General features: G+C 45.2%; 1 protein-coding gene across 1 annotated transcript; it reads left to right on the top strand.

The window, feature by feature from the left end:
• ATP6AP1 (ATPase H+ transporting accessory protein 1) lies at nucleotides 1-12,451 on the top strand. Its single transcript, XM_079958750.1, has 10 exons — nucleotides 1-165; nucleotides 3,589-3,715; nucleotides 5,131-5,205; nucleotides 7,372-7,565; nucleotides 8,649-8,689; nucleotides 9,143-9,228; nucleotides 9,793-10,031; nucleotides 10,585-10,632; nucleotides 10,983-11,223; nucleotides 11,556-12,451. Exons 1-10 carry the CDS (start codon nucleotides 59-61, stop codon nucleotides 11,763-11,765), a joined length of 1,368 nt encoding a protein of 455 aa, XP_079814876.1. The 5' UTR covers nucleotides 1-58; the 3' UTR covers nucleotides 11,766-12,451.
• The last annotated feature ends 700 nt before the right edge of the window (nucleotides 12,452-13,151 follow it).

Genomic DNA, 13,151 nt, shown 5'->3' with positions numbered 1-13,151 from the left:
CTGGGGCGCGCAGGGGAAGCGTTGCTGCTGGAAGGAGCAAGGAAGCAGGGAAGGCAAGATGGCGGGGCGGGAGGCGGCCGGGCTTCTTCTTCTTCTTCTGGCGCTGCTGGGTCTGGTGTCCGCGCAGACAGGGCAGGTGCCCTTGGTGGCTTGGTCCAGCCGCAGGTAGGTGGGCGGCCCTGGGCTGGGGGGGGGCGCGCGGTGAGGCTCGCTTCGGCTGGGGGCAGATCCGCAGGCGGCTTGATGCGCACGGGCAACTCGCCTGAATCTCTCTGAATGTAGTGCTTCTCCAAGGGGGGAAGATTCAAGGGCAAACACTATATTTTGGGAATCATGGAATTGCAGAGTTGGAAGGGACTGCGCGAGTCATCTAGTCCGGCCTCCTGCAGTGCAGGAATCTGTTGCCCACAAACCCTGAGTTGAAGCGTCTCATGCTCTGCTTAATGTAATGATTCGTGTTCTTATGTAGCTGCATTGTTTTCTACTCTCTAGATGTCCCATGGTCATAGTATAAAGCAGTTATGTTCTGTGTTATAAATCAAGCACTGCCAGGAGTTGTTTGCTTTTGTTTTCCAATGTATTCGGTGTGCCGCAAGCAAATTTTTATTCTGAAAGTAAATGTATGGCCCAGACAAGAAAAGCTTGAGAAGCACTGACCAGTTGCTCTGGGTTGCCCTTGTTCACACTAGTGGCTTCAGGTATTGAAAGTGTGCTGCACTGCGCTTGGAAACACAACACAAATGCATGTTTGCAAAGGTGTTGTTGTCTGGCAGGTTTGTTCATGAGCTGCGTTGAGTGCAGAGTTTGGTGGCTTTTCTGATTGATTGGTTCACTTATATTCCGCTTTCCCATAATGAGCTGCACCTAAATCTAGGTTTAGGTACATAAATGCATTGCAAAACCAGAGTTAGCCAACAGTAAAATTTCTGGTACTGGGCAGCATGAAACATTCTTCTGTTCTCATCACAGAGAGGGGTGGTTGATGTGTGAGTTTGTAACTCAAGAATGACAGGTTGGGGCTTTCTTCTGTGTATGTGGTGGGTTATGGAACTAGCCTTGCAATATAGTGAGGTCAATGGGTTGCTGGGTACTGTGATGTCTACTGGAGAGTAAGAATAGAAATGCACACTCCTAGGGTAGGGTGAAAGGCTGGTTCTAGGGCTCTTGGCATGGCAGTGAGGAACTAGGGTGGCCCATTGGGTTGCCGTTGCCTTGTTCATTGAAGTGTGTTCTTACCAGCCCAGCCATAGGGACAAGCAAGGATTAGATGCTAAAAGGGGAAAGAGCCAATTCTAATTTGCTTCCTAGTTCGTCCTTTGGCCATCTGGAGAAGGCTGTCAGTCTCACAACGGCTTTATAGTGGCAAAAAATGTTTGCTAGTTCTAAATACGTGTGGCCAGGGATTGTAGTGAATCCCAGCTTTTAAAGTCTCTAGACACATTTGTAATTAAGAATCATCATTGTATTTGAGCATATTGCTATTCCCTCACACACTCCAAAAGCATAATGTAGCAAATGCTTTATAAAATAGGGCAACTGAGCAACTCATAGTTAGAAAAACAGCAGCAGATTGGTCTTCATTTAGCACTGCAGGCTCGCAATAATAATGACGATGATTATGATTATGATTATTACTGTTATTTTAAAGATTTCTTATCTGCCTTTCACTGCAAGATCCCAAGACCCCTAATGACAATACAATATACAATTATGAAAACAGATAAAACAGTTACAATGATAAAACAAGTAAAACCATTCCAAATGTAACAGAATTTATTGTATAAATTCAAAAAAGGGTGTGTACCACAAAACAAAATACTTGAATTGTCAAAGTATGGAAGGGACAGGAAAGAGCAACATACAGATAATGGCAGGATCCCACCTTTGGGGTAAGTTGTTCATAAATCATGTCTTGCGTCAAAGGTGGCAAAGAGGCTACCTGAGCTGTGGCATCTTTGACACTGGATTGGCAGGGTATTGGTTCGCGTGTGATGTGTTTGCTTTCCCAAAGTAGTACTGTACAGGTGATCTTTATATACGGTACATGAAAGCAAGTCTCATTGAACTGAGTGTGGCTTAGTTGCAGCTAAGTGGGTATAGGACTACAGCTTTGGTATAATACTCCTATTTAGCACCTAAAGGTAAATTTGTTTTCCTTGGTGTCCCTCCTCATTTCACACGATGCTGATTTAATCTTTCCCTGTTTCACTTCATTTTGACCTCCTGACACCTATATCTTTGATATTTTCTGACTCTATTTTTCTCTTTTCCCTGGCAAGGGGGAAGCTACAGTTCTAAAGTGAGAAATTGTATTGGAGGTGGAATTGAGAATTTAAAAAGGCTTCTTTGGACTGCCCTGAGCTCAGTGTGGTTCTCTCCAGATATTATGGACTACAACTCCTATCAGCCCCAGCCAGCATGGGTATTGTACTCCAAATCATTTGGAGGGCACTAGACTGTGGAAGGCTGCCTCAGGCAATAGACTTGGATGGGGATGAAGAACCCATGGTCAGTTGACCAGAGTCTGATTAAGACTGTGCAAGTGCAGAAGTGTTTGTGTCCTTGAAACATTTAGCAACCAACCTGGTGTGGGTGTGAGAAGGATTGGCATTTGGTTTTCCTACCACCACCACCCTTTTTAAGTAGAATCCAGGTTTTAAAGAAGATATTTGATACTGCACTGTCTTGTTCCTCCTCAGAATTGTGTGGTTTGTTCTCATTTTTTAGTTGTAGAAGCTAACAATGGTGATTTCCCCACTGAGAATATGGTTGACCCCAGCCTGCACATGGCACATAACTTTGAACACTAAGGCCCCATCTGCACCATACATTTAAAGCAGTATCAAAACCATTGGAGCTTCTCACAGAGCATCCTGGGAGCTGCAGTTTGTAAAGCATGTTGAGGGTTGTTTGGATACACACACAAACCCCCATTTCTTTTACAGAGCTCCAATTCTCAAAGTGGTTTAGCAGTCAATCCCTCTTTTCAGAGAACTCTGTAAACATTTACTAGGATGCTTTGGGGGGGAAGCCATGACTGTTTAAAGCAGTATGATATTGCTTTAAATGTACAGCAGAGTGTAGATGGGACCTGAGTTGCCTCATCAGCAGCCATATAGTGAACACAAACCTTCATTGGGTTTCCTCTGCCCTTTGTTTTCTAATGGGTGAAGTAGCCCTTCAGTCCTCATAAAACAGACAAATATACAGTTGTACCTTGGATCCCGAACGCCCTGGAACTCGGATGTTTTGGCTCCCGAACGCTGCAAACCCAGAAGTGATTGTTCCAAAAGAAGTGAACATTCTTTTGGAATCCAAACGTCTGATAGGGCTTCCATGGCTTCTGATTGGCTGCATTGAGTTGCATTGATTGAGCTTCCTGCAGCCAGTCAGAAGCTGTGGTTTGGTTTTCAAACGTTTTGGAAGTCCAAGGTACGACTGTATTCCTATCTGCTACTCTAAGAGTAGGGAGATGGCACCTGTGAAATAAAAGACAATCTACACAATCACAACTGCTCTTTTTATGACCCCGTTTCTGTGTCTATCCCTTTCTCACTGTGTGTGTCTCTCTTCCTTTTGTGAATACAGCTCCTTATGGTCTCCCTTGGCAGTACCACATGAGGGCCATGTGGTGACAGAAACTCAGCTTGCAGCTTTACTGGACTCTGCCCTAGACGGTGGACCTCACAACGTGCTGCTGTTCCTTCAGGAGAAAGTGAGTCTGGCCCCTGGCAGAACTCTTTGCTGAGGTCACAAATGCACCACAGATGCAGACCTTCAGTGAAAAGTTTTCCTTCCTAAGGAACCCTGGGGTTTGTTGTGACAGTGCTGAGAGTTTGTAGAATTATGGAGGTCATTTAGCTCAAACCTGTGCTCAGTGTAGGCTGTGCAGTGCAGGAGGCAATGGCAGCATTCCTGGCAGATGGCCATCCAGCTTCTGCTCAAATAGCTCTCACCAATAGGAAGTTTCTTCCGCTATTTAGTCAAAATCTGCTTCCCTGCAATCTCCGCCCATATCTTCTAGTCCTGTTCTCTTGACAGCAGAGAACAAGTTTGCTTCATCTTCTGCATGACACCCCTTCAGATATTTGGAGACCACTGTTATGTTTCCCCTTAATCTCCTCTTCTTCAAGTTAAACACGCTTGGCTCTTTTATGGTTGGGAGCCATTAACTGGCTTGGCAGTTTTCAATTACAGTGGTGCCTCGCAAGACGAAATTAATCCGTTCCGTGAGGCTCTTCGTATAGCGGTTTTTTCGTCTTGCGAAGCAAGCCCATTGACAGCTTAGCGGATTAGCGCTATTAGCGGTTTAGCGGCTTTTAGCAGATCAGCTGATAAGCGGCTTAGGGGCTTAGGAAAAGCGGGGAAAGGGGGAAAAACCCGCAGCAACTCGCAAGACATTTCGTCTTGCGAAGCAAGCCCATAGGGAAATTTGTTTTGCGAAGCGCCTCCAAAACGGAAAACCCTTTCGTCTAGCGGGTTTTCCGTCTTGCGAGGCATTCGTCTTGCGGGGCACCACTGTAATTCACTTTTTACTGCAGGCATACCCTTCAGCCACTTCTCCCCCACTTAATCTAGTTCACATTTCAGAGGTCGGAATTATATTCTGGAAATGGCCTTTTTTTCAACAGCATAATTCAATAATTGTCCAAAGGGCTGTTTCCACCCATTTCATCCATTTGGAGCTTGAGCAAAAAGAGGTGCTTGTAGTCTTTTCAGAGCTTGTACAGCATAAAGGAGAAGAAACTTTTTTCTGCTGGTCATGTGAATTGGGTGTCTCATGACTCTCTATCACTTCCTCATTCCATTTATCACCCCCCCCCCTTCTCTTTGCTAGTTCCTCTGGTGATGAATTGTGCCTAGGCTGTTTTTTGCATCTAATGTTTGTTAACGTGATTGGGGGGAAATATAAGATGGAGGCTGAAGAAGCTAGGCGGCTTCTAATCTGGAGCGTTTGGGAGCCTGCAGAGTGCTTGCTGTCAAAAGCTGCTCCTAGTTTTTTCTTTATTCTGTGTGTTTGAACAGCAATCGGAATGAAAAAATATTTTTAAACACAATACAAAAGCATCACTGTGAAACATTAAAAATTGTACTTTTAAAAAGGTTTTAAAAATCAATCTTCTCTCCCAGCTCAGTGTTGAGGATTTCACAGCCTATGGAGGGGTTTTTGGAAACAAGCCAGACAGTGCCTTCCCCAATCTGGAGGTAAGTGAGAAATGGGGAGCTATATTTTAGGCAAGTTGCCGGTGTCTCTCCCTGCTTTTATATATACGTCTATACTTTTGATGGGCCACTGCGCTGCACTGCAGTGCTGTGTCAAGAACATATATAAAAAAGAGGAACTTTAAGAGCAATTGTAAATTCAAGTTCTGGTACAGCTAACTAGGGTTGTGCTTTTCCCATTCCTCCTCTTTCCATGGTCTGCAGTGTAAGATGGAGCATCTCGCTCTGCTCTTTGATCCTCTGTTGGTATACGGGCCTTTCAGATGTTGTTAGGCTCCAGCTGCCATCCGCTCCAGCTAGCATGGCCAGTAGAGAGAGATAATGGGCTTTGTAGCCCATCAACATGTTAAGGGACACATGTTCCACTTCCTTAGGTTGCAGCAATCTTTATCAACTTTGGGTCCCCAAATGTTGGACTGCGACTCTCATCATCCCTAGCCAGCAGGACCAGTGGTCAGGGAAGATGGGGGTTGTAGTACAGCAACATCTTGGGACCCAAGGTTGAGAATGGCTGGATTAGAGGATAAAGTGAAGAAAAATAACTTGAGCTGGGGGGTGGGGAAGAAACTTGCATCCTTGGACAAAGTGAGGAATAAAACTTTGATTATACTTTATTCTAGCTACAACGTTAACAAGCTCTAACCAAGTTTTGTATTGGCTAGAATTGGAAGATGCCAACAGTTGGGTGTAGGTCTGAGGAAAAATTAAATACATGTACATTTCCTCTCTGTACCTCTCTTCTGAATTAAATAAAAGATAACGCAACAATAACTTGTTTCTAAGCTGTCAGAGGCTTTGCTGGATATTGGCTCTTCCAAAGAACCCAAGATGTGTGAGAAACCTAAATAAATTATATTTTTGGAAAGGAAATTACAAATTGAAACATAAAAGAAACATACAATACCCTGTTGAAGTTGCTAAATATTTTTCATCAGGGTAGGATTCTGAAATGCTTCAAAAGTGTGTTGCACAAAACCTAACTCCTGGCTTTAGAGAAGTTCTTTCTAGAGATGGAAATGATTCACAGTCGTATGGAATGATGTCCTTGGAAACAGTGAAACAGCCAGTGCATGAACTGAGCATCACATGCATTGGTCAGGGAAACACTACCTTCTTCTTAGAAACAGTTTTAAAAATTACTTTATGCTAGGAATCAGAAGATTGTCATGCTGGCCTTTAGTAGTTCACCTGGCTCAAGCCTCCACGGTCATCTAGCAGTAGCCATTCTATCAGACAATAGCAGAGGGAGAGATGGGAATGCGGGCCTCTCCATTGACTCGGCTGAAAGACTTAGCAGTTTCTGGCTCCTTCTCTGCTTGAGCTCGTTCCAGTCTAGCTACCGGTAGTTGTTTCAGAAATTCTGTAACTAAGAACTAGTGCCTAAATTTGCTTCCCCCACTCGCCAATCCCTTTTTCCTTTTGTGTTATGACTTCTAAATTGTAAGCCTGAAGGCAGGGACTGTAAGCCCCCCTAGGATTCCTTTCCTTTACGATGGAGAGCAGGATAAGAATACTGCAAATCTGCAGTGTAATGCCAAATTCTCATCCTGCAAGTACTACGTCTATGAAATAACACCTCTGTCTCCCTTACCAACCTGCCCGCTGTTTTATTGTTTTTAAACTGCTGTTGCTGGGGGAAGAAGCCGCCTGGAAGCATTCTTAGAAGGGTGCATAAACTTGATCAAAGGAGAAGCAGTGTGTATGTTTTCCACTATATGTTCAGAACATGGACTAAGTTCATTCTGGAAATTCCAACCCTTTTCATCAAGCAAGATGGACATGTCTGGATTTAAACAGCTGCTGGATTTCTTATGCAATGCAAACGTATATCTGTGTCTTTACTGCAAACTGTCTGTGGTTCATTAGTGTACCTCTTGTGGCCACACAGAATTTTAGATGCCTTGCAAGTGGGGGGCATTGACAATAAGCCTTCTCAACACACAGCTTTCTTGTTCAACACATTGTACATTTTCAGAAAGTTGCATGTCTCAGAATGAGCTCTGAATTCCATCCACAGTCGTGTGGCAATTGATGATGAGTGTTGTTGTCCAACATTATCTGGAAAGCACCAGGCTGGGGCAGGCATGCTGTTTGCCTTAGGAAATCCTATGGCTCTGGCTCTAACTCTTAACCGTGTCTTTTTGACAGAATGCGCTTGGTGCCGCTCCGTCGTCGTTGGTGCTTCCATCTGTGGATTGGTTTGCAGCCAGTGCTGTCCCCGCCTTCTTGAAGGCCAAGCTGGGCATATCTCCTCTTCACGTCGATCAGAACACCCTGCAGGAGCTGCGGCTCAACGCCAGCCTGCCAGCCCTGCTGTTGATACGACTGCCGTATGCCACGGGGTTTGTAACCAGCTCCATAGTACATTTCCTTATGTTGCCAAGGGGCCACATGGCACTGGATGCAAAGTGGAATCTTCTGCCTGCCCCACGACAATGCCCCCCCCCGGCAGGTCTGGGCCCCCTCCATGCCCCCACTATCATGCCTGCGCTACTGCCAGCCCCATCACCACAACTGTACCTGTGGCTGCATTGCTGCCACAATGCAACAGCAGCGGTAAGGGTGCAATGGTGAAGGCACTGGGGCCATGTTAGCAGTGCAGATGAAGCCCTGGTGGGGCTGGCAGCAGCACAGCGATGTGGGCAGATCTTACGACTGAAGCAAATTGCTTTACCTCCCCTAATGCATGAGCTGCCCTGGTGTATTCCTGTGTCTGTGAGGTTAACTTCCAAGGAACAGAGCATGCTGTTTAGCATGAAATTTAACATTCTGAGAAACTTGACTTATTTTAACTTTGAAAAAGCAAGTTTCCAGCTCTCACGGTTGACACCCCTTGGTACCCCAAGATCTTAATGTCTTCAACCTGTTCCACCACACCTGGTCTTTCCAGCCTGCCGTTGTATCTTGGCACTTGTACTTTCCTGTTCTTATAGGGTATGTGGACACATCCCTCATTTTCTGCTTCAGAACTCCCTGTTCGCAAGTGTATATTATACTTCCCTTAGCACAGCCTTCTCCATCCTGCTGCCCTCCAGAGGTTGTTGTACTACAACTCCCACCATGCCTGATGGTTAGCCATGTTGGCTGGGGCTGATGGGGATTGTAGCCTAAAACACCTGGAGGGCATCAAGTCAAGAATGGTTGCCCTGGTGTTCCAAACAAACCCATCAGTCCGCTGCATGGTGTTAAAATGTACGTTCAGTTGCCAAGGTTGTGGACTCTCTTCTATCTCAGATAATTAATTGTACATGGAGAGGCAATATGGTCACAGATGCCATTGAACTAATGACGAAAACCTGTCCCACCGGCTAGGATGGCATTGATGACATTTCCTATATAAAGAAGATAACAGAACTTTTCTCTCTCTCTCTCTCTCTCTCTCTCTCTCTCTCTCTCTCTCTCTCTCCTCATCCCCCACCTTCTAGCTCTAGTCTCATGGCCCCAAAGGAAGTTCTAACCAGCAATGGTGAGCATTGTGGAGCAGGGTTGTTTGGAAACTTTTAGGAAGGGTCTGAGATTGGGTTGAGAGGTCGCTGCTTGGAACGTCTGGCCTTGCACTTAGCTTTCTGGGTGGGTATTTGTTGCTTCGCAGTTTGAGGTCTTAGGCTCCCTCAGGAAGAAGGGCAGGATATAAGTTCAGTAAATAGGGAGTGGGGGAGCAACTACAATCTGCGTATTTCTCTGTGAATTAATGCATACAAATGAGCCATAGCTGTAAAGTGACTGTTGTTCTCTGAGAAGGGACACCAGTCTTATAGGAAAGCCAGGAAGTTTGGTGCATTTATAAATGAGGCTGGATTCTTAGGATACAAGTAGTGCTGCTTAGGACTGAAGTATTTTCATGGGCTTGTGCTTTTGTAAGTGGGAGTCTCTAGCCTTTGGAGAGTTTCTCTTTCTAAAACAAGATTTCTCCTTGCAGATGAAATCCTTGGACAAGTTTTGAGTGCTCTTCAGTCGGAGGACATCCCCTACACGGCCATCCTGACTGCTTTGCGGCCCTCACGGGTACATGGCTCTTTAGATTCCTAGCCTACCTTGGTTAGATACCTGCTCTGAGTGTTCCTCCATTCCCGGGAATGTCCTTTCATCTCATTAACTTCCATTTATGCCCTGCCTTTAGGCCCCCAAATATTGTTCCCAAGACAGGCACATTAATGGGATGCAAGCATTTAAGAACAATTAAAATACAGTAAACTAAAAATACATTAAGATAGTTCTAAAACCAGCAGGATTATCCAAACACTCTTTAAAAACATAGTGTGTTTTGTTTTGTTTTGTGTTTTTTGCTAAGAAAGCCAACACTATAGGAACTTGGTAAGCTTTTCGGGCACGTTTTCCAGGGAACCGGTTCCATTATTGAGTGTGCCCTGCTGTGTTTGGCTACCACAATGACTACGGATAGCCATGGCTCTTAAAGCAACGCATCCTGATCTTTTCTAAGCAAGGCAAGAGGTGGTGGGGAAGGGAGGCTCATTTGGGGGAGGCACTTACAATTTGAAGCATAGGCAGTTCTCTGAAGCCTCTCAATCCCATTTTACTCCCCTTCTGCCCTATTTTCTCTCTCTCCAGGTTGTTCGAGATATCTCTGATATGGTTCCTGAGAGGCTGGGTCGGCAGCTGCTCCAGAAGGAAACTGTGGCTGCACCGCTTCGGTTCCCTGTCACTGGGACCCCACAGATACTCTTCTGGGCCAGCAACTTCTCTGTGGCTTTTAATGGCACAACATGGCATGATCTTACTAACCTCACATTTGGAGAGCAACGCTCTGTCAATGTGGACGAGTCAAAGTGGACGCCTAATGCTTCTGAGTGAGTTGAGGGCTGGCAAAGGATCTGAGATCAGGTGCATGATGGATGGTAGGAATGAAGAAGAGAGGGCTTGAGGCAAAAGCAGAGGCTGGGACAGTTGGGGAAAGCGGGTGGATGCAGTAAGGATGTTAGCTGCTAGTGGTGCTGAAGAGGACCAAATGTGTGTGCGCTTTGTGGTGGCTTGTCTAAATCTAGCCACTTGCAAACAAATCTCCATATAATTACTGACTGGTGCAGTTTTGCTTCTCCAGCCATGATGGGGGCTGGTGGTGTGGAAGTCCTGTCTCCAAACCATGAGGAGTCCTGCTCACCACTGTCTCTGGGTTCCGGGACGAGATCTCAGAATGCCTGCATTTCCCTGCAACTTGACTCTGTGGTCTTACGAACTAGAAACTGGGCTTAAAATACTCCCTCTTCTCACAAAATTGGTTAAGGGCTGAGGCAAGGCTATAGAAATGATGGGTGGGAGGGAAAATGTTTTCCCAGGGGTATGCAGACTTGAGGGGATGTATATTGCAGGTTTTAACGCTTCTGTTTTCTTTCCACATTGTAGGTTGGTACTGAAATACTCAAATGTGGGTGGGTTTCCATTGAAAATCACGTAAGTATGATGGACACAGCTCCTCAGAGTTTTGTTTTTGTGACATATAATCACTTAGCAATTTATGCCTCCCTTTTTGAGTCTTAAGGTTATAAGCAGCCAGGTGGGCAATATTTAGTCAAAACTTTAAGAGGGGCTTAGAAGTCCCCAGTAAAAGGAGATGGGAACTATTTCAGGCAGTAAGATGACAGAGCCCTGCCATTCCAAAGAGATTCTGCAATTGAAGTTTGAGAAATACTTCATGATTTGGGGTGGGGTGATGGGGGAGTCTAACTGGATTTTAGAGATCTGCTCCAGGTGACCTTACCAGCTGTTGGTCTTCACTTTCTTTGCACCCGTTCTCCTCTCAGGTTTCGCATGACGAACTTGCTGTACCCAGTTTCTGCACGGTACTGGTTTACCCTCCACAATGTGGAGCTGGTCAGGCCTCAGAACCCCCCAGCTCTCTTCAATGCCACCCAGATTGTGGCACCCAGCGATTATTCTTTTGCCTGCACCTATGTGGCCAGTCATCCAACAGCCTCGGAAGCCATGTTAATACCTAACAACAGTTTTGCTAGCCAGTGGAAGGTGCTCATGGTGAATTTTCAGGTATGTTGCAGTGGGAGCGTATACTGTAGTAGACTTTGTCATTAGTTTTTTTCCACTGCCCTGTTTTAGATCCTTTAGAAAGACAGTTCGTTGACAGTCTCCCTGTGATATAATGTTATGTGACCCCAACCTTGGATCAAGGCATTACAAGCTCTTCTAGCAATGGGAGATGTATGGGTATCTCTTTCTTTCTCTGAGAAAACCCTAAGGGACTCTTATACCCCCTCCCACAGCCTCTAAAGTAGAACTAGGTTTCATCCTATGCTGTGTTGTGAGGTGGGGGACCACAAATCAGCCTCCATCACTAACGCATGAACTCTTTTCCCTTTTAGATCCAGAGCTATAATGTGACAGGTGAAAGATTTTCTTATGCCAGTGACTGTGCCGGCTTCTTCTCTCATGGAATCTGGATGGGGTTGCTGACCTCCCTGCTTCTTGTTGCCATTTTCACCTATGGCCTCCACATGGTCATGAGTCTCAAGACTATGGACCGTTTTGATGACCCCAAGGGACCTACCATATCTGTGCCCCAGACAGAGTAGGGGCCAATTGATGTACTCCCTGCCCTGGGATCATTCTTACAGGGCTGGGTTTGTTCTGTTCATTCCATCTGTTGTCACATCTCCTTCCCCCCCCCCCACCTGCCCAGCACAATGCATTAAACCCTATTGGTCCCAGTCCCTTAGCCTTTCTTCCTTCTACTTCCTTTTGCCCAGCAGCTGCTTCTCCACTGACATTCCTTGGTCACTTCTTTTCTTTCTTTCTAGCTTCTCCAGCCTAAAGCATCCCAAGGGACATGATGTAAACAAGAGGGGAGGTGTAGTTTTACTATTGTATGGAAGTGCAAATCCTATGTCTATTGCAGCATCAAGGCTGTCTGCACTGAACTTTGCTTGAAGGTAAATATCTTCAAGGATGCACTGCCATTCCCCTTCAGTTCTGTCCAGCGGGACAGAATTAGGCTTGCTTTCTGATGTACATCCTCTAAGTTTGTTGTGGTGTTTAAAAGTTTCCTTACCTTGCCCCCTTCCCAAATCCTTGTTTGCAGCTGTATTATAAGTGCTCCCCTCCTTATTTATTTATGTGGTATCTGTGATTAATTCTGTTTACAGTGACTCAGTATTTGGGACACCATGCTGTTCTTGATCAGGGTGGGTGGGGGCTTCCTTCCTGTGACCCCTTGCTGTTAAGTCAACTTGAACGATGTGAATAAAAGAGAGTTCTGGTGTGTGTGTGTGTGTCTGTCTGTGTCTAGCTCCTCTAGGAAACCCTGCAAGTGAAGAGATCCCGAAGCAGCTTTCTTTTGGGGTTGACCACTAGAAATGTCTTGCTACTCAGTGTGTAATCTTCCTATCTTTTCTCCCCCTTCCTGCAACCAGTGTCGTAGTCCAGTGATAAACGATCAACATTACTGAGCAAGCACACTGGCATAGTGTGTGCATACACACAAACAAACAAAAACACAGTAAGAATGTGTTTGTCTTCTATATGTTTCAGATCTTCAAAAGTATAAATATATTGTTCAGCAACTAGCATAAGCTTGGTGCCTCTAAACTTTTGCATCGTCGTGATACCCAACTGGTATCAGTAAATGAAAAGAACTAGACTAACAAGGCATGCTCCTTCAGTTTAGGTACGACTGTGGGCTTTTACAGAAGGTAGGAAAAGGTTAGCTTCCTTACCAGTATAGAAAGGATAAAGTTTACTCATGATATAAAGTGGAGTGCTGTGTATTATTTAAATGCAACCCTATATCAGTTTTACAAGCAATGCCAACATTGACAAAAGAAGAGTGGATCATTGTAACCCTAAATATATTTTGGGTATGTAAGTGGTCTGTGTACCTTACCATTTTCCAAATGAAAGATTCCACAGTATAATAAACGGCATGGTGAGCTACAAGGAAGGTCCACTTATCTAATACCTGT

This window comes from Podarcis cretensis (genome assembly GCF_951804945.1).
Source record: "Podarcis cretensis genome assembly, chromosome: 17".
NCBI lineage: Eukaryota > Metazoa > Chordata > Lepidosauria > Squamata > Lacertidae > Podarcis > Podarcis cretensis.
The sequence above is the reverse complement of the archived record's forward strand: the minus strand, read 5'-3'. Positions and strand labels throughout refer to the sequence as shown.